The 24,132-nt window shown below is 54.5% G+C and overlaps 1 protein-coding gene across 1 annotated transcript in view; it reads right to left on the bottom strand.

Annotated features, from left to right (window-relative positions):
* The window catches only part of LOC149120805 (uncharacterized), a 48,022-nt gene extending 34,273 nt beyond the window's left edge, over nucleotides 1–13,749 (bottom strand). The window contains exons 1-2 of the mRNA XM_089319070.1: nucleotides 13,570–13,749; nucleotides 11,566–12,223 (exon numbers count right to left, since the gene is read on the bottom strand). Of these exons, the coding sequence (XP_089175196.1) occupies nucleotides 11,566–12,223; nucleotides 13,570–13,645 (734 nt within the window). The 5' untranslated portion in view covers nucleotides 13,646–13,749. The remainder of the gene's footprint in view (nucleotides 1–11,565; nucleotides 12,224–13,569) is intronic.
* Nucleotides 13,750–24,132: the final 10,383 nt, after the last annotated feature.

Below are 24,132 nucleotides of genomic sequence, written 5' to 3'. Positions count from 1 at the left end.
GCTTGCACCCAATCTTCCCTAGGGACCCCATGTGCCCCAGGACCCTTGCTCCTCCCACCCGCGGGTCCTCCCCAGCCCAGAGGCCTCACTTCATTCCGTAACGTTCCCGGAACATGAGGTGGTTTCTGAAAGTCCATGCGATGGCGGAGTCGATGTGATGGAAGTGAGTGGCGCCCAGCCTGGCCAGCTCTTTCATCTCCTGCAGGGCAGGGACAAGGGGGGGGCAGCCTCAAGAACTGCACAAGCCCCATTGCCACACAAGGACCTCAAGTCCACGTCAGCTCTTCTGGCTGACAGGGAGTTCCCTGCAAGCGCTCATTCCTTTCTGGGTCCCACCTTGAGGGAGGGTCATGGGCTCCCTAACTTGCCTCAGTGCCCACGTAACCCTGACGGTCAGCAGCAGACAGGGGCTCTGAAAGGTCCCTGTGCACTCCCCCTGCCTGCCTCAGCTCTCAGCACGATGTGGTCTGCCCCCAGCCAGGCTTCTGAGCCTCCTCACTGGCATCTCATGCCCTGCCCTCCAGGAGTCAGCCACAGCCTGACCACTGCTCCATGCTGCCCCCTGCTGGAGGGGCCCATCTCCATCTCGACATTGCAAGCCGCCCTTGGCTTGGAGCTGAGCCTGGGCAATGACTGTCTCCAGGCCCAGCTCCCAGGGCCAGCCCCAGACTGCAGACTTGGGGGAGGCAGGGTGGGAAACACAGCTGGGCCCTGCTCCCTGATGGCAGCCAGGGGCCATGAGAGCCAGCTGCAGCTGACAGCCCTCTGCCCACACCAGTCCTCACTCCCTCCTTTCCCAGAAGCATTGAGAGCTGTGTGACCATTGGAGCGGCCTCTCCAGGCAAGGGCAATGCCAGGGGCTGCAAGTCCATGTGAAGGCAGGGCCAGCTGTGGGCAGGCCTAGGTGAGGGCCGGCCAGCTGCGGGCAGGCCATGTTAGCACAGAGCCTGTGGGGCTCCCTACCTCACACCATTGTGATCTCATCCTGGGAGACCCCCGCCCATCAGGGACCAGCAAGTCCTCTCTTCTGGCCGTATGCCAAGCTGCCCAGGTGAGCTCAGCAGAGAGCAGGTTAAAGCCTCTGGCACAAAACACACCTGTCCAGTCCCAGCTGGGTCTGAGGAGACGTGGAGGAGGCACTGACTAGGATCTAGGGAGAGGAAGGCAGGATGGGGAGGAGGCTCCTGAGGGCTCAGTGAGGGACGGTCCTCCACGGAGACTCAGGCTCCTGAGCAGGCCCGAGCAGGCCGGGCCCCCTTGGGCTGAGTGCAGAGCCGTACCGCGTATTTGCCCGGGTTCTGGGCCTTCCTCTTGTCCACCTCCAGCATCATGGCCCACACCTTCCCGCGCACCTGGGCAGGGATGCCTTTGTAGATTCTGCGCTGAAACTACAGGAAAGAGGAGGCTCTGGTGAGTGCTGAATGTGGCCACTCGTGGAGGCAGCGCAGGGTGAGACAGCAGAGGGAGAAGCCAGGGGCTCCCTGTGTATTGGCAGAGGGAGGATCTGCCCAGATGGGGGCCTTATGACCCACAGTGACTGGAGGGCCAAGGGCTCAGGGGCACCGGCTCTGCCGTGTACGGAGTGGCCGCTACAGGGCTCCTGGAACCACGCCTGCCCTGCATCTGGGATTGTCTTCAGCAGTGACTTCAGATTTTCTACCAGGACAGTGTCCTGTGTGTATGGGGAGGTGTGCCCATGACCTGTGTCTCTAGGGACTGGACAGTTGCCCCTGGGCATCTGAGAGGCAGGCGGTGCCTGGCACAGGAATGGGCACTGCTCAAACCCCAATTCAGCTCTCAGTGTTCCCGAGGGGCCCTCATCGCCACGGTACCTTGTCACTGCCGCGGTATTTACTATGGTTCTTGATCATCTTTATCCACTTCTGGATCCTTCTTACCTCCTGTTTACGCTGGAAAACGAGACAGGATGGCGTGAGCCCAGCTTGGGGCTCTGAGAGGGGCCCTCGGATGCAGCTCAGGAGCTCTGTGGGCGCTCAAATGGAAGGAGCCAGAAAAGGCACAGACCGTGAGCCCCAGATCTTCTGTCTGGGGGAGCATCGGTGGCCTGGCCTCTGACCCGAGCTGCCCCTTCGTCAAGGAGAGCCCCTGAGCTCCAGCCAGGTCACTCCCAACCATGCCAATGAGTCAGGGCGGCCGACAGCAGACACCCCTGAGCTGCGGCTCACTTCTGGGACAGGTGAGTGTGGTAAGATGTCAGCAGGTGCCGTATAAGTACCGCATCGCGGGACCTTATGGCGCTCCCACTCACCACTGCCGAGCCCCACGTGCCCCCTCTGCCCAGCTCTGCTTCCAGATGACTGGCCCATGGCCAAGGACTTGTCCTTACCTTTGCCCCCGGGGTGCTGTCTTGGGGCAGCTTCTGCTCACTGGAAAGCAAGGGAGGCGGAGAGGTGAGGACAGGACCACAACAGGCACCGCGACCTCCCTAGTGGGCCAGGGAAGGACCAGCTTCATCCTCTCAGCCCAGGGGACTGAGATGGGGAGGGAGGGGCTGGTGACCATGAGCACAGGGAGCCTAGGGCCAGGCAGGGGCCCTTGCTGCCAGTGGGGGGCTCCAGGCCTGTCAGAGGTCCACCTTCGTGGGTGTGTGGCAGCCCCCCACAGCGGTTGGGGGGTGGCTGTCCTGAGCAGGGCCAGACTGCCCAGGGCTGAGGCAGCTATATCCCCACATCAGCTCTGCCCAGGACGTCACCCTGGAACTGACCGAGTCCGAGTGACCTGCCTGAGAGATGCTCAGTGCTGTGAGTGTGCACCTGGGGCTCGAGGCACCTGGGACCCCTACACCCCTCAGGGTCCCCCACTGCCCACCCTCCCCCCTGTGCCCTGGCCTCCTGAGGTCATGTGCCCCACCTCACCCCTCCTCTGTCAGCCCGGACCCTGGCCATCTCTCCACCACTCTGCTCCTGCTTATTCTCCAGGTTCTGGCACAACATGGAGGCAGAAGCCCTTATCCCCGTGCTAAGGTGGGCTGCTGAGTCATGCCAGAGATGGCCCGAGATGGCTCCATCCCTCCAGGTCACCGGAGCCCACCCTCCAGCAACGGGGCCTCTCTCCCCGACATCTGTGGGAACAGCCTCCACGTCCGACTCCTGCCCCCAAATGCTGACCAGTGCCTGCCTGTGACCACAGCTGGGCTCAAGGTCGGGGCCGGGGACAGGTGTGCCGCCTCATGTTGGGGTTTCTGACCCCAGTCCCGCCCTGGGGTGAGCTGGGGTGTGGAGGACTCACTGCAGGAACCCAAGCCTGTCTGGGACGAGGCAGCCGCCCTCATCGTCCTCTTCTTCGGGCACCAACAGTGCCGCTCCTCGGCGTCCCTGCAGCCGAGAGGGGACCCGGATGAGAAGTCACTGGGGAAATGTCCACCTGCCCCCTCCCCCGTGTCCCCAGGGAGGCTGGGTCTGGCTCTCACAGGCACAGTCCTTGAGGCAGGGCCCCACCTCCTCCCCCAGCACCCTGGCCAGTACCTGCTCATATTTATTGATGAGCTCTGCTCGCTCCTGGGCCCTCCGGGACCTCAGGGCGTTCATATCCAATCTGTAAGACACACACGCACATGGGAGCCAGTACTGGGGAGCCCACAGGAATGCTGCTTTGAGGGCTGTCCCCCTGGTCAGAGGTGGGGCAGCCACACAGCCAGGCAGGCGGGCACCTGGTGGCCGGGTCCTTGGATTATGACTTGTGCAGAGCTCATTGACTACGGACGGTTGGGGAAGGACAGCCCCCACCTTGCCTCCCCTGCCCTTGGAAAGGATGCTCCTCCCCCAGGCTGGCAGCCACGTGTCCTCCAGGGGGCCCAAGTCCCAAGTCTACGGGGCTCCCTGGCCTGCTCCCAGCTCCCGCATCTCTGGGGCTCTCAGAGCCGGCCTCCCTGCCCACCTGATACCAGCTGACCCGACACCTAGTCTTGAACCCGTGTCCAGACACAGACTCACACCCAGGCCCATTCAACACTGGTGACCAGCAGAGCGGGAGGAATGAGACGACTGTGTACACGCTCTGCACACAGGGGCAGCACTCAGAGCTCCACCACATCGCCCATGGAATCCGGTGTGGGAGACCAGGGCCGCCCCCCTGGCGGGACCTTCCCCACGCCACAGCTCATTAGAGCAAGTGCCACTCACCTCCATCGGGAATCCATGTGATTCTCTGAAATGCGCCTGCTGCCTACACTACCAACTGGTCAGTTGGGCAGTAGACGCACTACTGGCCTCTGGTCGCCTCCCAGCCCAGAGTGCGCATCTCAGTGACTGTGACATCACAGAAGCCTGCCAGCCAATCCCTAGTGGCTCTGCTGTGGCAGGGCTCAGGGTCCTCAGGCCTGGCTTCATTAAAGGTCACCACAAGTGGGGCCTGTGTTCTCCCCAGGGCCCAGGTGAAGAGGGCAGGGCTCTGGCAGAACTGCCCCGGAACCAGGGGTGCCAGGGCCCTCTGCCACCTGCCGTCACGGTCCCAAGTCTCAGGCAACCGGCACCTCCCGCCCCTCCTTTCTGCCTCTGCAATTGTATTACAGCCCAACTGTGAAGGCCTCTTTCTTAGAACAGAAGGTCGCATAGGGAGTCCCACATAGACCTGTCCCCACACTCCGGGGCTGCCCTGCCATGACCTGAACTGAGACTCCCGGGGGAGCAGCCTCCTGTCCTACCACAGGCCCCACCCCAGCACTGCCACCCTCTGCTGCCCCTCCTGCTCTGTTCCAGCCCTTCTTCCCTGGAGTTGTAGGAGGTGGACACAGGGGTCCTCTGGGATGGAGGCAGGGGAGCCTCCCGCTGAGCACCTCAAGCCAGTGTGGCCCAGCCTGTCCAGAGTGGGAACCAGGGCCCTGTCCTGGACACGGGCCAGGGCTTCAGGCACAGAGCACTGAGAACTCCTGGGCACCAGCACCTGAGCCGCATGCTGGTAACACCGGGCTGCTGCTGACCATCAAAACAGGGACAGCACGCGTCAGGCCGCAGGCAGGAGTAGCCACAAGCCCGCGGCTCCCCGGGGTGCTGATCGCAAGGTTGCTCCCCCTGGGAAAGTGGCTCAGCCCTCCCCCAGCACCTCCTTGGTCCTGGGCCCCACACTGCCCCTAGGCTGCCACCTTGGGGCCACAGTCGGTTCTTTTCCCTTCAAGGGCCCACTGCTCTGCCTCCCTGCCCACTTCCCCTGCCCTGGCATGGAGACCACAGGGTGCAGGGCCCTGGTCACCCACACACCTGCTGGCCTCCTCTGTGGAGTGTGAATGAGTGCACCGCTGTGTCGTGTCCAGAGATGCTGTCCAGCAACACTTGGGTTTTAACTGATTCTTTTATTCCCCCTCCCCACTCAGCTTCTCAGCTTTAAATTGCATTGTAAACTCTTTGGAAGACTCACAAAGTGCTGTAAAATAACACAGCGAGTGCTGAATGGGGACCACTCAGCTTCAGCAGTCAGATGTTCCTAATTGGGTGGAAGACGCCCATTCGTTTTCCTTTCTCTGCCTGAGTTCAAACTCCAGATGCCTAGGCTTAGTGTTCTCCACATTGCATTTTCCTTCACTGGGGGGGAGGTTTGTTTCCCAGAGTCCGTGTGCAGGGAGCATGGGTGCATGGGCCCCAACCCAGCTCCTGCATGGACTGATGCTGGCCTCCTGGGGTGGCTTAGGGTGCACAGGGGTGAGTTCCCATTGTTGTTGCTACAAATGTTTCCTTATCATCAAGGTGTTGTTACATATGTTTAATTCATGGATCTTGGGGGGTGGTTGCTTCCATCCACTGTTCCCCTCAGCATGGGCCTGCAGTGGCCAGTGGCTGAGGCCTTAAAATAAATAAATCTTTAAACAATAAAAATTAAAGTTCAAAATAAAAGCAAGTTCCTCTACTTCTCTCCCTCTTTCTCTCTACATCTTTGACTCTACCCGCCTCTCCCTGCACCCCCATGGGATGTTGGCCACCATGTTGGATGCAGCACGAAGGCCCTCCAGAGACGTGAGCCAATCAGCTCGTGTGGCTTGGACATCGCCCCAGTCTGTGGGATTCTGTCACAGCAGCAGAGAGCGGACCGAGACACCTGGTGTCGCCTGTGTCCTCACTGCACATAGATTTGCATCTGTCAGACGGAGTCTGGTGGGACACAGCCCCAGGGTCCCAGAGGTGGGGTAATGAGGGGGTCTCTGCTCCCCAAGCCCTCCCGTCCCCTGGGCTCCCTTTCACTCCTGCAGAGGCAGGGGTCCCCCATTGCTCCTCTGTGGAGAGAGCTCAGTGAGCACAAAGAGCAGGTCTCCCCTGGGGTAAGTGCTTTAGACAGAGTTTGTGGCACCAAGAGGGGTGTGGGACCTTTAAGAGGTGGGCAGAGTAGGAGGTTGCTAGGTGAGATGGGGTGGGGCCCTGGGAAGGCATGAGTGCTGGGCTCCCAGAATCAGGGCTGGGCCAGCCAAAGGCAGGAAATGCATCTGGGTCTCCCTCCCTCCTGGGTGATGGAACCCCAGTGCTTGGACCACCACCTGCAGGTGCCACCTGAACCCCCGAGTGTGCATTAGTGGGGAGCTGGAATGGCAGCCAAGGAGCTGGGAGTAGAACCAGGCCCTCTGACTGGGGATGTGGGCACCCCAATCCGGGACTTCACCGCTGCCTGGAGCGCCCACCCCGACCTCTTCTCTCTGTGAAGCCAGCCCAGGTACAAGTGTGGGAGAAACAGGAAAAGAATCAGCCCACCCTGCCCCCCTCCAGCAAGCCACCGGTGACAGGAGCGGCCGCTGTCTGGGCCTCCCAGCAGCTCCTTGGTCACCAGGATGACACAGATGTTTCTCCCGAGACAGCCCTGTGCCGAGTGCCCTCAGTGAGTTGTGACAGAGCAGGGGGCAGGTGGCAGATCCAGGCCCAGAGGGCACAGACAGGCGTGTGGGGGGCCTGAGACAGGCGGCAGCATCATGACCACAGGGCTGAGCCACCGCAGACACCCAGACCCTGGGCCCACTGTGCGGGAGACCCCACGCGGGGTGTGTTTGCGGGGTCACAGCTGCGTCCACAGTTGGGGGTTGGCACTGGGACCAGCTGAGGCACGAGAGAGGATTTCTGGATCATGGCCAGGGCCGTTCATGCCCCTGACCTTTAGGTCCTTCTGTCTGGTCAGGGACCCCTTCCCACCCCTTATGTCCCTTGGGCCTGGAGGTGGGAGGTCTCATATCCATCTATAGGTGGGCACCACTGCCACCGTGCACGGCCACAAAATGAGCAGCCGAGCGGGTCTCCCTGCAGAGGGCGGGACAGCAGAGTGGCAGCTGCTGTGCAGTTGGGCACGCGCCCCGGCTCTGAGCCGCAGTGTGCTCACGGTGACGCTGGGACTCTCACTGCCGCTCTGAAGCTGGCTAGCCGGCTACGCCTGGTCAGTGAAGCGTGTGTCCTGCGGATCTCGGCCATGCCGACGGAGACCACACCCCCCCCACCCCGCCCCACACTGCACCCCTGCAGGAACAACACGGACAGCCCTGGATCCAGCCGCCACTGGCAGTCACGGCAGCCGGCCCCGCTGCACCGCCCGCCTCCCACACCCACGCCCGGTGTCCAGTCCAGCACTGAGCAGACTCTGTGCAATGCGGGCTTTTATTGTTGCCTCCTCCTTTGAGAGGCCGCCAGTGCGCGGGGCTGCACCTGCTGAGAATGTAGGCCCAGGGTGGCCCTGGGTCTTCTGGCCAGGAGGGCTCCCTTAACAAAGAGGATCTGAGAAGATTTTACTCTGCAAAGAGAAGTCGGGACACCTGGTGAGGCCGGGGCCTAGAGACACCTGCAGGGCACAGGCACAGGGCACTTCCTGGGGAGGAGCTGCAGCCTGGCACTGGATCTGGGCAGCTGAAGTCAGATCCTCTCCTACACCCTGGGTGCCTGAGAAGCTCTCCTAAAAATCCCTCCCTTGATGAGGAATGAGGGGGAGGTTCTCTGTGGGGGGTGCAGGCGAGGCTGGGACAGGCAGGGGCTACACAGAAGGCCTGGCAAGGTGGCAGTGGCACCGGGGGCCTCCAGGAATGCACAGACCCCAGTCCGCTGGCCCCTTCTGTCTCTGGCACACTTGCAGCCTAGCAGTACCCGTCCCCAACTGTGCTCCACCTGCAGTCAGGGTTTGGTCTGCTTTTTCCCCAGCTGTCGCCAGGCCCGGGAGGACAGGAAGGGCTGTTGGAGGTCTAATTCCAGGCTCCAGAGCCCCAGATGGCCGTTTGGGGTCCAGGGAGAAGGAAACATGAGGTCTGGGGGTGGAGGAGGGCACCTGAGGGGTCAGGGTGAGTTAGTGAGATTTGAAGGCAGACAGCACCCAGTGGTCACCGCTTGGAGAAGATTCGACTCGGGCGCTGGAGAGGCTGTGGCCAGGGAGGCCAGAGCTGAGATTTTACACAGAGGCAGGGCTGCCGTGGGGACAGCGGCCCTGGAGGGTCTTGGGCCTGCCTGGGGGAGCTGAACAGCCATGGAGCCCAGGGCTCCGGGTCCACACAGTCTCCCTCCCTGTCCTTTCCCGCACCGTGGGGGGGGGGGCGGCCCCCAACTCTGCATCCTCATCTGGAGGTTCTTCCCACAGAGTCCCAGGCTGGGCTGTGGTGGGCACGAGCAGTGCCCCTCCCCAGGGCCCTGGAAGGAGCCGGTGTTGGGCCAGGCCCAGCTGGACTCACCACAGCACTGATCGCGTGCCCCTTCTCCTCTGCTGTCAGTTTCCCATCACGCACTGCTTCAGCGCCAGGGCGTTTTGCAGCACTAGCGGGTCACTTTGGTAATTTTGCACATAGGAAATATACTCATCGGAGGGTCCTGACAGAAATTCATAAACAGCTGTCTGCACAGCCGGCAGATGTCACAATCTGAAGAGAAATGGAAGGCATGGGTCACGGCAGGTGCGTCCCTTCACCCGCCCTGGGAGCCAGCACTGCCCTGGAAAGCTGGCCCCTGCCCCCAGAGCACCCCCAGCCCAGGCGTCCGTGGCTGGCACCCACTGGCAAGAGAGAACAGGAGCCAGGCAGCGCCGAGCAGCACCAGGCAAGCAGCAGGCTTCATGGTGCAGGGACAGCCGCTGCCATCGCGGGGCCCTTTATACCTGCTCTGTGTCCCCAGTGGGACAGGAGGGGCCTGTCCTCCCGGGGATGGGGGGCTCCACGCCCAACCCAGGCCACAGCTTGCATGACCTGCAGTTGCAGAGGGCGCACGTGTGTGTGTGTTGATACTGGCCAAGTCCAGCCCTGGATTAACACAGGGCTTAGCTCCTTCTCCCTCTCTCTTCCCAGGGACCTGACCATGGGCCCATGCCTGGGTGCAGGGAAGGCGCAGAACCAGTGGAAACCCTGCCTGGGCAAGGGGAGAAAGCACCACACAGGGCCTCTGGAGCCCTGGGCCAGCTCAGCCTCTCGCACCTTGGCTGGGACCCTGACGACTGGCTGCTGTGACTATGGGAACTGCAGGAGACCCAGTGCCAGTGTGGCGGGCAGGCCGGAGTACAGCTCCTCTGCTTCTCTCTTGCACTCATGGCCCTGAAGGCTAGGGGACACGGGGTAGACCAGTTGTCTCTAAACACCTACTTGGCATTTGACCACATTCTGTTCTTTGGGTGTCAAGGACCCTGACTGGGCTGGGAGAGACGCCCAGGTCCTTGTCTTCCCGTGGGGAGAACAGAACCAGGACACACAGAGAAGTGCAGCCTTGTCAAAAGGCAGGGGTCGTGCACGACTTCTCCATCTCTTCCCGCACCTGTGCTCCCCGAAAGACGCCCCAGGGGAGCCCAGCTCCCTTCTGTCCCTGGCTTCCCCGCACACACCCTCTCCCACCCTGCTGCCTCTGCCACCTCCTGCCCCAGTCTCCCTCCCTCCATGGCCTCCTTCCATTTTTTTTTTTTTTAATTTATTTGAAAGCCACAGTTGCAGAGAAGCATTGACAGAGTCAGAGAACAAGAGGTCTTCCGCCCGCTGGTTCACTCCCCAGATGGCCACAACAGCCGGAGCTGCGTCGATCCGAAGCCAGGAGCTTCTTCAGGGTCTCGCATGTGGGTGCAGGGGCCCAAGGACCTGGGCCATCTTCTACTGCTCTCCCAGACCATAGCAGAGAGCTAGATCAGAAGAGGAATGCCTGGGACTGGAACCAGCACCCATATGGTGAGGGAAGTCTTGCAGCTGCAAGTTCACCTCCCCCACACAGGGGAGCACAGCTGGGGCTGGCCGGAAGCTGGCCAGGAAGCAGCAGTGGGACAGGACTCTAGGCATTCTGACCTGTGATGCCCACATCCTAAGCAGCAGTGGAACCCGCTGTGCCCCAGCACCTGCCCTGCACGTGAGTTCTTGCTGTGGCAGGACTGGGCTGGTAGAGGGAAGCTTGTGCTAAGGCGAGTTCCGCTTCCTTGGCTTGCTCTGCTCTCGTCCACCTGCACACGCTTGCCTTCTGCTGTCCACTGTGGCCAGGAGCAGCAAGAGGGCCTGGTGGGGAGCGCTGATGTGCTTGGGGCTCCCCAGGGTGCAGCCCAGCAGGAGCTGGGAGGCCAGTAGGAGTGACAGCCAGGCTCAGCCCCAGTGCACACTCGCCCCTGCGCGCTTGGGCTCGCCCTCCCGTCTTCAGTTCTCCATGGTTTCCCTCCCTTGTGGAGGGACGGGAGCTCCAGGAACATGAGGGCTGTCAGAGGAGCTGAGGGCGTGGCCTGCTTCTCCGAAGTCTCTAAACAAGGACACGTTCACATGGGTAGGAGAGGACTTCAATAAGTTCATGGATATTAGCATTTAAAGTGCACGGGCCAGGGTGGTGCTAACTTGCAATGATGGCATCCCATAGTGGAGAGCTGGTTCGAGTCCCAGCTGCTCAGCTTCGGATCCAGCTCTCTGCCAACAGGCCTGGGAAAGCAGTGGAAGACGGCCCCAATATGTGGGCCGCTGCTCCCGCATGGGAGTCACAGTTGGAATTCTGGTTCCTGACCTTCGCTTGGCATAGAACTGGACCTCAAGGACTTCTGGGGAATCAACCAGTAGATGAAGGATTTGTCTCTCTTTCACTGCCACTCTACATTTTGAATACATAATTCATTTTTTACATAATACATTTTTAAAATATTTATTTATTTATTTGAAAGTCAGAGTTACACAGAGAGAGGAGAGGCAAAGACAGAGAGAGAGGTCTTCCATCTGCTCGTTCACTCCCCAGATGGCCACAACCACCAGAGCTGTGCCGATCCAAAGCCAGGAGCCAGGAGTTTCTTCTGTGCCTGCAGGGTCCTGAGCGGGTCTCTGCCTGAGGATGGGGGCTGTGGAACCACCCATCTCCCCAGGAACACGGGGAAGCTTGCTGCCGCTGGGCACCGGGGTCACAAACTGGAGCAAACTCCTTTCCATGGGACAATTTAATACAGGCTCAGCACCACCTGAGGGTGGCGGTGGGGGAGGGGGGCGGGGAGGAGAGTACAGTGGCTCCTGGCATGGCTGTTGTCTTCCAGTGTCAGGGTGTCCTGGCCCCAGGAAGAGCCTGGGCGGTGGGGGCTCAACCAAGTGCACAGGATGCCGTGAAGACACACGGAAGGCTGCTGCCCAGCCTGGGCAGGACAGATGCTGGACTCGGCCTCTCTTCTAGGAGGCACCCATCATCCAGGTGCCCTGTGGAATAGGAGGTAAGGAGGCCTCTGGCCAGGGAGGGCACGTGGGCCTGGTCTCCCAGCCCAGGGCTGGCTCTGGCCGGCTCCAGCCCGTGACTGTCCCCAGAGTGCGTGGGGCTGCCATGCCAGTAGGGGGAAGTCTTCAGCCGTGGCCCCCAGGCGGGGACAGCCTGCATGGGCCCTGGTTCTGGGGGCTCCGAGGCCCGTGGAGGAGCCCACATCCACAGGCCCTCCCGGCTGCCAGCGTCGGAGGAGTTGTCCTCCCTGTGCTCTGGCCTGCTCAGGTTAGGGAGACTGGCGCACTGGCACAGGCCTCCCCACCTCCTCGAGTACTCTGGAGACTCTGTGTGGCTGGCCGCAGCTGGAGACTCTGCGGTCCCCACAGGGGAGCCCAGGCCGAGGGGCTCTGGGCTGCCTTCCCAGCTCTCCTCCTCCTCCAGGCCTTCCCTCTCGGCGATGCGGAGGCCAAAGCTTTCTGGAGGACGGATCATCACTGCACGGGTAGCGGGACCCCTGGTCTGCTCCCACACTGCCACTGTGTCCTGAATGGTGATTTTGGCCTTCGGAGCAGTGGGGGCAGGAACGTGCATCTGGGAGACGCGTGCCTGCCCCAGGGGCCTGCTGCACCGTTTTATAGCCTTGGCTGCAAGAAGAGACACGGTTTGTTTACCACAGCCCCGGTCTGGCCTGCTCGGTGCTTGCCCCGACAAAACCCTGGGGTCCCCATCACCACGTGTGACGCTGAGGACTCTTCCAGGCTGCTGGCCCCAGACGGGAGGGTGTGTGCAGCCCGGGCCAGGGGAGCCCTGGGACACCGCCGGCTCCTCCTGCACAGCCCCACAGGGTGGATGGCCCTGAACTCCTTGCCTCACTCTCATCTCTGGGGACCCAGGCACCAACTCAGGACCCCGTCACCTCCCCCACCTGACCTCCTGCGCCCTAACAGTGCATTCGCTGAGTTACCCACATCTGAGTCCCTCCTACATGGCTGGAAAGGAACTGAGCCTAAGATGATGGGGGTGAGAGCTGGGGCTGTGGGGCAGACATGGAGATCGGTTTAGGCCCTTGGGAACAGGGAATGCAGTTTCTAAAGAGGTGGCAGGGGTGCCCTGTGTCCTCTGCCCCTGGGCCACTGTCTCTTTCCTGGTGAGACTGGGCTGTCACTGCTACTGTCCTACGAGCACCCAGGGGAGGCAGCACCTGGAGGCACAGTGGGGCCTCCCCAGTGCCTGGACAGCCTGCACCTGGGCCCCCACTTAGAGCCTCAGAGCTGGGACAAACCCATCTCTGCTCTGCATGGGGACCCAGGCGCTCAGGTCCTTGATGGCAGCAGCAGCAGGGGAGGAGCACGGGGACCCCTCCCCACCGCAGCCCAGAGGCCAGCGATGCTCCGGGTCCCGCTGCCTTCTGTTGGCCCGAGGCTAGGGCTGCAGAGTCCACACTCAGTTGCACTTGTGTTCTGCCGCGGGGGCCCCCAGCGCCTGCCTCTGTGCCCAGCCCTGCTCACAGGAGTGCACTCGGCCCCCACAACTGGGCTCAGGTTACCTGGGCCTTCCAGGGGTTCTCAGATGGCTGAAGGGGATTCTCTGCCGGCCTGTTTCCCCCTCACTGCACAGGGTCTCCCACAGCCCCACCTCCCTCTAGCCCTGCCCACATGCAGGTGGCAACCCACCCACCTGTCCTAGGAGGGTCCTGTGTGCAGACAGTTGTGGTCATCGGGCCAGTATGTCTTGGGTGTCAAGCCAAGCACTGGAGGGACTGTTCAGGGGCCAATTGACAGTGGGATGACCCTGGCCACTTCTCCTTGTGGTCTGTGGGGGCCTGGGATTGGGGATGCAACAGGGGGATTCTCAGTGCCCTCCTGAAGGGAACCCAGGCCTCCCCAACCCCCTCATCCCTCCCTCAAGCCCTGCTCACGAGGGACAGGCAGGGGGACCCCCAGCTCCTCCGTCCCCAGCACCCGGGCCTCTGTGGGCCCTGAGGACTCACTGTGATGGATCTTGACGGCCGTGTATGCCATGGCTGGGAGCATGTGCTCGCCCTCCAGGATGTAGATGTCCCGCATCCTCAGAGCCAGGGGGAACGGCACCTGGGGACAGAGGCATTGGAGGAGCCGCCGTCAGGGCCTCAGCAGGGCCCACAGGGGTGGGTGTGCAGTGTCACTACAGGGGACAGGGGGAGACTGCAGGAGCAGTGACCCAGGATATTGAGGATCTCTGTCTCTCTGCCTTTCAAAGAAATAGCAAGATCAATAGGGGCCTGTGCTGTGTACAGTAGGCTAAGCCTCCACCTGCCACACCGGCATCCTGTATGTGGCCAGTTTGCGTCCCAGCTGCTCCTCTTCCAAGCCAGCTCTCTGCTTATGGCCTTGGGAAGCAGTAGGAGATAGCCCAGGTGCTTGGGCCCCTGCACCCCTGTGAGAGAGCTGGAAGAAGCTCCTGGCTTCTGACTTCTGATCAGCTCAGCTCCTGCCACTGCAACCATTTGGGGAGTGAACCAGCAGAGGAAGACCTTTCTCTATGTCTTTCTCTGTCTATAACTCTACCTCTCAAATAAATAAAATATTTTTATTGAAGGACGGGGTGGAGCCAAGATGGCGGAACAGTGAGGGCGCACACCGATAGTGCGGGAAAATTTAGTTTAATAAAAGTGGAGTTATGGTAGCCTCAGAAAAAGGATCAGGAAAAAACTGCAGAGGAAACTCTTCCGGATCTAGTGGCTGTGACTCGGAGGACCTACTGGGAGAACAAGGTCACCCACCGCGCGGAAGCCGAGCTGCGGGAGCTGCATGGTCTGTGTGCCGGTGCAGGAAGGGGAGTGGATGTCACACAGACACCAGCAGGGAGAGCAGGGACGCCCAGGGCTCTGAGTCCACACATCGGTGCTGGAAGGGGAGGTGAGCTCAGTAACCTGAGACATTGGCGGGGAAATGGTGGTCAGAATCTAGAGGGGAGCGGGAAAGTTCACCAGACTGACTACGGGAGAGAAGGAAAAAAGGTGTGTGGGGGGGTACTGGTACAGAGGAGTTTCTCTCTCTGCCAACCTTGCAAAGGCAAGCAAGAGACAAAGAGCAGGCCTTCACTCTGGATTTAGATAACAACTAGGGAGAGCTAAGGAACTGAGTCACTACAATTCAGTAGCCTAGGCAACCCAGTGGGAGTCCAGAGGAGAAACAGAGCCTGCACAGACTCTTTGGGTAGAAGCCAGAGATCTGAAGCTAAATACCATCAATTCTGCACAGCAGTGCGGTGCGATATTACTTACCTCCTAAATAAATAAATAAATAAAAAGGAGAGATTTACCACGCATAACCTGAGGGTGTCACCTTTGCACACCCGTAACCCAGAAGAACCAAGCAGAGCTCTCAGGCCACACCCATCTCAAGCCTCCAAGGCTCCTCCAACAGCAGGCAGTCCACTTAACACAGACATAGTATAAAAAAAAAAAAGCGCAGTGACGAAAGAAGAATTAACTATGCCAAGCAACAAACACAGAAATCGAGGGAACAAGATCAACGATGACACTATGATGCCTCCAAATAAACAAAACACCCCAAGCCAAGATTATGAAGATGATGAGATAGAAGAAATGCAAGATATGGATTTCAAAAAATTTATGATAAGAACATTTAGAAGTTTTCACAACACAACATATCAAAACTTATGGGATACAGCAAAAGCAGTATTGAGAGGCAAGTTAATAGCAATAGGTGCCTATATCAAGAAATTGGAAAGGTACCAAATAAATGAGCTTTCAGCACGTCTCAAGGACCTAGAAAAACTGCAGCCAAACCAAACCCAAATCTAGTAGAAGAGAAATAATTAAAAGCAGAGAAGAAATTAACAGGATTGAATCCAAAAAAAAATTACAAAAAATCAGCCGAGTGAGAAGCTGGGTTTTTGAAAAAATAAACAAAATGGACACCCCATTGGCCCAACTAACTAAAAAAAAGAAAAGACCCAAATCAATAAAATCAGAGATGAAAAAGGAAACATAACAACAGACACCACAGAAATAAAAAGAATCATCAGAAATTACTACAAGGACTTGTATGCCAGCAAACAGGAAAATCTATCATAAATGGATAGATTCCTGGACACATGCAATCTACCAAAATTGAACCATGAAGACACAGAAAACCTAAATAGACCCATAACTGAAACAGAAATCGAAACAGTAATAAAGGCCCTCCCAACAAAGAAGAGCCCAGGACCAGATGGATTCACTGCTGAATTCTACCAGACATTTAAAGAAGAACTAATCCCATTTCTTCTCAAACTATTCAGAACAATTGAAAAAGAGGGAATCCTCCCAAATTCTTTCTATGAAGCCAGCATCACCTTAATCCCTAAGCCAGAGAAAGATGCAGCACTAAAAGAAAATTATAGACCAATATCCCTGATGAACATAGACGCAAAAATCCTCAATAAATTTCACGCCAATAGAATACAACAACACATCAGAAAAATCATCCACCCAGACCAAGTGGGATTTATCCCTGGTATGCAGGGATGGTTCAACATTCGCAAATCAACCAATGTGATTCACCACATTAACAGACTGCAAAAGAAAAACCATATGATTATCTCAATTGATGCAGAGAAAGCATTCGATAAAATTCAACACCCTTTCATGATGAAAACTCTAAGCAAATTGGGTATAGAAGGAACATTCCTCAATATAATCAAAGCAATTCATGAAAAGCCCATGGCCAGCATCCTATTAAATGGGGACAAGTTGGAAGCATTTCCACTGAGATCTGGCACCAGGCAGGGATGACCACTCTCACCACTGCTATTTAACATAGTTCTGGGAGTTTTAGCCAGAGCCATCAGACAAGAAAAAGAAATTAAAGGAATACAAATTGAGAAGGAAGAAGTCAAACTATCCCTCTTTGCAGACAATATGATTCTTTACTTAGGGGATCCAAAGAACTCTACTAAGAGACTATTGGAACTCATAGAGGAGTTTGGCAAAGTGGCAGGATATAAAATCAATGCACAAAAATCAACAGCCTTTGTATACACAAGCAATGCCATGGCTGAGAAAGAACTGCTAAGATCAATCCCATTCACAATAGCTACAAAAACAATCAAATACCTTGGAATAAACTTAACCAAGGACGTTAAAGATCTCTACGATGAGAATTACAAAGTCTTAAAGAAAGAAATAGAAGAGGATACCAAAAAATGGAACAATCTTCCATGCTCATGGATTGCGAGAATCAACATCATCAAAATGTCCATTCTCCCAAAAGCAATTTATAGATTCAATGCAATTCCAATCAGGATACCAAAGACATTCTTCTCAGATCTAGAAAAAATGATGCTGAAATTCATATGGAGGCAAAAGAGACCTCGAATAGCTAAAGCAATCTTGTACAACAAAAACAAAGCTGGAGGCATCACAACACCAGATTTCAGGACACACTACAGGGCAGTTGTAATCAAAACAGCATGGTACTGGTACAGAAACAGATGGATAGACCAATGGAACAGAATTGAAACACCAGAAATCAACCCAAACATCTACAGCCAACTTATATTTGATCAAGGATCTAAAACCAATTCCTGGAGCAAGGACAGTCTATTCACTAAATGGTGCTGGGAAAACTGGATTTCCATGTGCAGAAGCATGAAGCAAGACCCCTACCTTACACCTTACACAAAAATCCACTCAACATGGATTAAAGACCGAAATCTACGACCTGACACCATCAAGTTATTAGAGAACATTGGAGAAACCCTTCAAGATATTGGCACAAGCAAAGAGTTTCTGGGAAAGACCCGGGAGGCACAGGCAGTCAAAGCCAAAATCAACTACTGGGATTGCATCAAATTGAGAAGTTTCTGTACTGCAAAAGAAACAGTCAGGAGAGTGAAGAGACAACCGACAGAATGGGAAAAAATATTTGCAAACTATGCAACAGATAAAGGGTTAATAACCAGAATCTACAAAGAGATCAAGAAACTCCACAAAAACAAAACCAACAACCCACTTAAGAGATGGGCCAAGGACCTCAATAGACATTTTTCAAAAGAGGAAATCCAAATGGCCAACAGGCACATGAAAAAATGTTCAAGATCATTAGGACTCAGGGAAATGCAAATCAAAACCACAATGAGGTTTCACCTCACCCCGGTTAGAATGGCTCACATACAGAAATCTACCAACAACAGATGCTGGCGGGGATGTGGGGAAAAAGGGACACTAACCCACTGTTGGTGGGAATGCAAACTGGTCAAGCCACTATGGAAGTCAGTCTGGAGATTCCTCAGAAACCTGAAGATAACCCTACTGTTCGACCCAGCCATCCCACTCCTTGGAATTTACCCAAAGGAATTTAAATTGGCAAACACAAAAGCGGTCTGCACCCTAATGTTTATTGCAGCACAATTCACAATAGCCAAGACCTGGAACCAACCTAAATGCCCATCAACGGTAGACTGGATAAAGAAATTATGGGATATGTACTCTTTAGAATACTATACCGCAGTAAGAAACAATGAAATCCAGTCATTTGCAACAAAATGGAGGAATCTGGAACACATCATGCTGAGTGAAATAAGCCAGTCCCAAAGGGACAAATATCATATGTTCTCCCTGATCAGTGACAACTGACTGAGCACCAAAATGGAAACCTGTTGAAGTGAAATGGACACTATGAGAAACGGTGACTTGATCAGCATAGCCCCGACTGTTAACAACTTAATACATTATCCCCGTTAGTATTTTTTTAATCTGTTCTACTTAATATGACTGGTTTAATTCTGTAATTAATACACAGTTATTCTTAAGTGTTGAAATTTAACTGAAATGTGATCCCTGTTAAACATAAGAGTGGGAATAAGAGAGGGAAGAGATGTACAATTTGGGACATGCTCAAGCTGACTTGCCCCAAATGGTAGAGTTAGAAACATACCAGGGGACTCCAATTCAATCCCATCAAGGTGGCATGTACCAATGCCATCTCACCAGTCCAAGTGATCAATTTCAGTTCACAATTGATCATAATGAAAGGACTAAGAGTCAAAGGAAGCACATAAACAAGTCTAGTACCTGCTAATACTAACCAATAGAATAAATAAAGGGGAGAGTGATCCAACATGGGAAGCGAGATACACAGCAGACTCATAGAATGGCAGATGTCCTAAACAGCACTCTGGCCTCAGAATCAGCCCTAAAGGCATTCGGATCTGGCTGAAAAGCCCACGAGAGTATTTCAGGCATGGAAAGCCAAGATACTCTGGCAGAAAAAAAAAAAAAAAAAAAAACTAAATGAAAGATCTCTGTGAGTGAGATCCCAGTGGAAAGAACAGGTCTTCAAAGAAGGAGGTACTTTTCTCTGAAGGGAGGAGAGAACCTCCACTTTGACTATGACCTTGTCTAAACAAGATAGGAGTTGGAGAACTCAAAAGGCTTCCATAGCCTTGGAAACTCATGACTGGAGCATAGGGAGATTACTGATGCCATAAACAGGAGTGTCAATTTGTAAAGTCAACAACAGGAGTCACTGTGCACTTACTCCTCATGTAGGATCTCTGTCCTTAATGTGCTGTACAGTGAGATTTAATGTTATAACGAGTACTCACACAGTATATTTCACTTTGTGTTTCTATGGGGGTGCAAACTGTTGAAATCTTTACTTAATGTATACTAAACTGATCTTCTGTAAAAAAAAAAGAGAAATTATCAATTCCCAACTTGACTCTCACTGGGATGAAACATGACAATAGGTCTGATCTGATTTCATCATCATTTAAAAAATCATCTATTATTTTTCACTTTATGTTTCTGTGTGGGAGCAAACTGTTGAAATCTTTACTTAATGTATGCTAAACTGATCTTCTGTACATAAAGAGGATCGAAAATGAATCTTGATGTGAATGGAAGGGGAGAGGGAGTGGGAAAGGGGAGGGTTCTGGGTGGGAGGGACGTTATGGGGGGAAGCCATTGTAATCCATAAGCTGTACTTTGGAAATTTATATTCATTAAATAAAAGTTAAAAAAATAAAATACTTTTTATTTTATTTTTTTTTGACAAGCAGAGTAGGACAGTGAGAGTGAGAGTGAGAGTGAGAGTGAGAGCGAGAGAGTGAGAGAGTGAGAGTGTGAGAGAGAGAGAGAGAGAGAGAGAGAGAAAGGTCTTCCTTTTTCCATTGGTTCACCCCCCAAGGGGCTGCCACGGGCGGCGCGTTGAAGCCGGCGCACTGTTCCAATCCGAAGCCAGGAGCCAGGTGCCTCCTCCTGGTCTCCCATGCAGGTGCGGGGCCAAGCACTCAGGCCATCCTCCACTGTACTCCCAGGCCACAGCAGAGAGCTGGTCTGGAAGAGGAGCAACTGGGACAGAATCCGGCGCCCTGACTGGGACTAGAACCCGGGGTGCCGCCACTGCAGGCAGAGGATTAGCCTAGTGAGCCACGGGGCTGGCCAATAAAATCTTTTTCAAAAATGATAAATAAAGGACTAGTGCTGTGGTTCAACGGGTTAGGGCCTAGGCCTGTGGTGCCAGCATCCCGCATCCCATGTGGGTGCTAGTTCGGATCTTGGCTGCTCCACTTCCAATCCAGCCCCATGCTATGACCTGGCAAGGCACTGGAGGATGGCCTGGGTCCTTGGGCCCCTGTGCCCATGTGGGAGGCCCAGGGAAGGTTCCTGGCTCCTGGCTTCAGGTCAACTCAGCTCTGGCCATTGCAGCTGGTTGGGCAGGGAAGCAGTAGATGAAAGACCTCTCTCTGTCTCTCCTTCTCTCTCTGACTTTCAAATAGATAAATAAATCTTTTTTAAAAAGATAATTAAAGTTTTAAAACTGTAGAAGGAATGATGGAAAAAGTGAACCTCACCGTAGCAAATTCAGAATGCCTGATAGGGCCTGGCGCTGTGGTGTTGCAGGTAAAGCTGCTGCCTGCAGTGCTGGCATGGCATACAGGTGCCAGTTCTAGTCCCAGCTGCCCCACTTCCGATCCAGCTCTCTGCTATGGCCTGGGAAAGCAGAAAATGGCCCAAGTCCCTGGGCTCCTGCACCTGTGTGTGAAACCCAGAGGAAGCTCCTGGCTCCTGGCTTTGGATCGGCGTAGCTCCAGCCGTCGCAGCCAGTTGGGGAGTGAACCAGTGGATGGCAGACCTCTCTCTCTCTCTGCCAGCACGCACAACCTCAGTCTGATCATGAGAACATCAGGCCAAGTCAAACTGAACGTTCCTCTGCAGCATAACTGACCAGGACTCTTCAGAAGCGTCCAGGCCATGAAGGAAGACTGAAGAACTGTCCCCGACTCTGGGAGACTAACCAGACAGGACACTGGAGGCAAGCTGGAGGCCTGGCTCAGACCCTGGACCAGAAAAAGGAAACCAGTGGGAACACTGCAACACTCCGGTGAGGGCCAAGGACACTTTAGTTAGTACACTATCTTGCTTTGTAAACCACACACAGGGCTCTTTCTGCATGACCAATCAAGCACACGATGCACACAACAGAGCATAGCTCTGGCCCTGCTCTGGGTGGGGATAAAGACCCCAGCTACTTCCTGTGACACACCCCTCTCCACACTGCTGCTTGCACCAACACAAACTCACATCCCAGGGCCCCAGTGAGGTGACCTGTGCTCACCTGTCTGCTGCAACATCAGTTACCTGTGACAAATCAAAACACAAGCTCCCTGGGGCAGCGATTCTGAGATCTCTGCGTCTCCACAGGCTGGCACAGAGAGGGATCAGTACATGTCGGCTAAGCCAACAGTGTAGGGTCAGCTGTGGGGAAGCGGCTGCTATGGTCCTCACTCTGCCCACTAGAGCACCCATTCGCCACCTCCCATTTGATCTCTATCAACTTAACCTTTCTACATCTCGCCTATGCTTTGGAAAGAAAATCATAGGACAAGGTATAGGCAGTAGAAAATCAGGAGAAACCAGTATTTAGAAGGAATAAAAATAAAATAAAAAGTCAAGATCAGAATAAAATATTTTACATTTCTCTTGTTTGGATCTATCACATATGCTACCACCATACTTCAAGAGTTATTTTAGTTTTTTAAATGTTTATTCATTTTTATTTATTTGAAAGGCAGAGCATCAGAGAGGGCAAGAGAGAGAGAGAAATCTTCTATCTACTGGTTCACTCTCCAAATGTCTCCAACAACTGGGCCTGGACCATGCCGAAACCAGGAGCCAGAAACTCCACTCAGGTCTCCCTCACAGGTGGCAGGTATTCAGGATTCCATCCACCATTTGCTGTCTCCTAGGGCATTAGCAGGAAGCTGTCCTGGAAGTGGGCAGCCAGGACTTACATCAGGTACTCCAGTATGGAACCAAAGGTGCCCCAAGCAGTGGCTTAATCGGCTGTATCACAAGATCCATTCCTTCCAAGAGTTGGTAAAAGATCAAATGGGGGGGGGCGTGCTGTTGTGCAGTGGGTTAAAGCCCCAGCCTGCAGTGCTGGCATCCCATATGGGCACTGGTTCGTGTCCTGGCTGCTCCTCTTCTGATCCAGTTCTATGCTATGGCCTGGGAAAGCAGTAGAGGATGGCCCAAGTCCTTGGGTCTCTGCACCCACGTGGAAGACCTGGAAGAAACTCTTGTCTCCTGGCTTTGGATCAGCTCAGCTCTGCCACTGCGGATTTTTGGTGAGTGAACCAATGGAAGGAATGGATTCGCTCTCTCGCTGACTCTACTTCTAACTCTTACCAAAAAAAAAAAAAAAAAAAAAAGATCAAATGAGGAAGTATATAGAGAACATTTACCCCACAGCCTGGACATAATCAATGTTCAAAAGTAGTAGTTATTTTTATTTTTACTAAGGTAGTATCTACACTACATCTAGATAATTACAGGGGGCAGGTGTTACGGGGTACCAGGTGGAGCCACCATCTGTGAAGCCACCATCCCATTATGGGCACCGGTTCATTTCCAGGCTGCTCTACTTCCAATCCAGCTCCCTGTTGATGGCCTAGGAAAAGCAGCAGAACGTAGCCCAAGTGCTTGGGCCACTGCTACCAACATGGGAGACCCAGATGGAGCTCCCAGATTCCACCTGGCCCAGAACCAGCCATTGTGGCCATCTGGGGGTAAGCCAGTAGATAGAAGATATTTCTCTCTCTCTCTCTCTCTGTAACTCTGACTTTCAAATAAAAAACTTACAAGGATAAAGTACAATATAGCAGTTCTAAAACTATTCACATAAAAAATACTTAATGAGCTTTTCTTTTTTAACAAATATTAGATTTCTAATAAGATAAAGTCAAATAACTGAAGAGAAATATCAATCTAAAATAACAGGTAAATCAGTCTCTCTGCACACACACACAATAAACACTAAAGATACCCAACTTTGCAAGTGAAAAAATGCAAGTTAAAACAAGAGATCATGTTCACCAGGCAAACAAGCAGAAATTAAAAAGCCTAGTAACAGGGCCGGTGCTGTGGTGCAGCAGGTAAAGCCACTGCCTGCAGTGCTGGCATCACATATGTGTGTCAGTTCAAGTCCCGGCTGCTCCTCTTCCAATCCAGCTCTCTGCTATGGTCTGGGAAAGCAGTAGAAGATGGCCCAAGTCCTTGGGCCCCTGCACCCATGTGGGAAGACCTGGGGGAAGCTCCTGGCTCCTGGCTTCGGATCGGCACAGCTCTGGCCATTGCAGCCAACTGGGGAGTGAACCAGCGGGTGGAAGACCTCTTTCTCTCTGCCTCTCCTCTGTGTAACTCCTTCAAGTAGATAAATAAAATCTTTTTTTTTTTTAAAAAGACTATTAATGAGGTTGCATAGGAAAAGAAACCCCAATAATGATAGTATAAATTGCTATAATCTTTCTGGAAGGATATCTGACAAATCTGTCAAAAACTGTAATACACATTAAGAAAACTATTCTTAATAACATGTGAGTGCAAAGGCATCACCTGCCAAAGATGACAATGAAAACCCAGTAAGAAAAGTTCCTCTTGGGGCCGGCACCATGGCGTGGCTGGTTAAGCTGCTGCCTGCAACGCCAGCATCCCAAATGGGTGCCCGTTTAAGTCCTGGCTGCTCCACTTCCAATCCAGTTAATGCTCCTGGGAAAGCAGTGGAAGATGGACCAAATCCTTGGGCCCTGCCACCCGTTTGGGAAACTAGATGGAGGTCCAGGCTCCGGGCTTCAGCCTGGCTCAGTCTCAACCATCACAGCCATCTAAGGAGGAAACCAGCAAATGGAGGATCTCTCCCCCTTTCTTTTCAACTCTTCAAGAAAAATCCTTGGAAATTAAAAAAAAAAAACTTACTCTTAAGTCCTCCACCTACCCCAGGGGTATCCTGAGGGTGGAAAAGACCCCAGAGTCCTGGAAAGGGGGTCAGTAGGAAGGGGGTGAGAAGGACAGGAAACGGGTTGCCCCAGGGGTAGCTGGGTAGCACAAGCTGCTGCCCAAACCACACCTGGATGGCCTGCAGCTGGCTGCTCTGCGAGAGGAACAGCACAGGGGCTGCAGAGCAGGATGCCAGAGAGCAGCCGAGCAGGACACACGGACCCAAGCAGAGACAAGCTGGCTTACTGGAGCATACTACTCTGAGGCTGGTCCCAAGAGTGATGC

Source organism: Oryctolagus cuniculus, chromosome 18 (genome assembly GCF_051225735.1).
Source record: "Oryctolagus cuniculus isolate XC-2025 breed Fujian yellow rabbit chromosome 18, ASM5122573v1, whole genome shotgun sequence".
Classification (NCBI taxonomy): domain Eukaryota; kingdom Metazoa; phylum Chordata; class Mammalia; order Lagomorpha; family Leporidae; genus Oryctolagus; species Oryctolagus cuniculus.
This window is presented reverse-complemented; position numbering and strand designations above follow the sequence as displayed.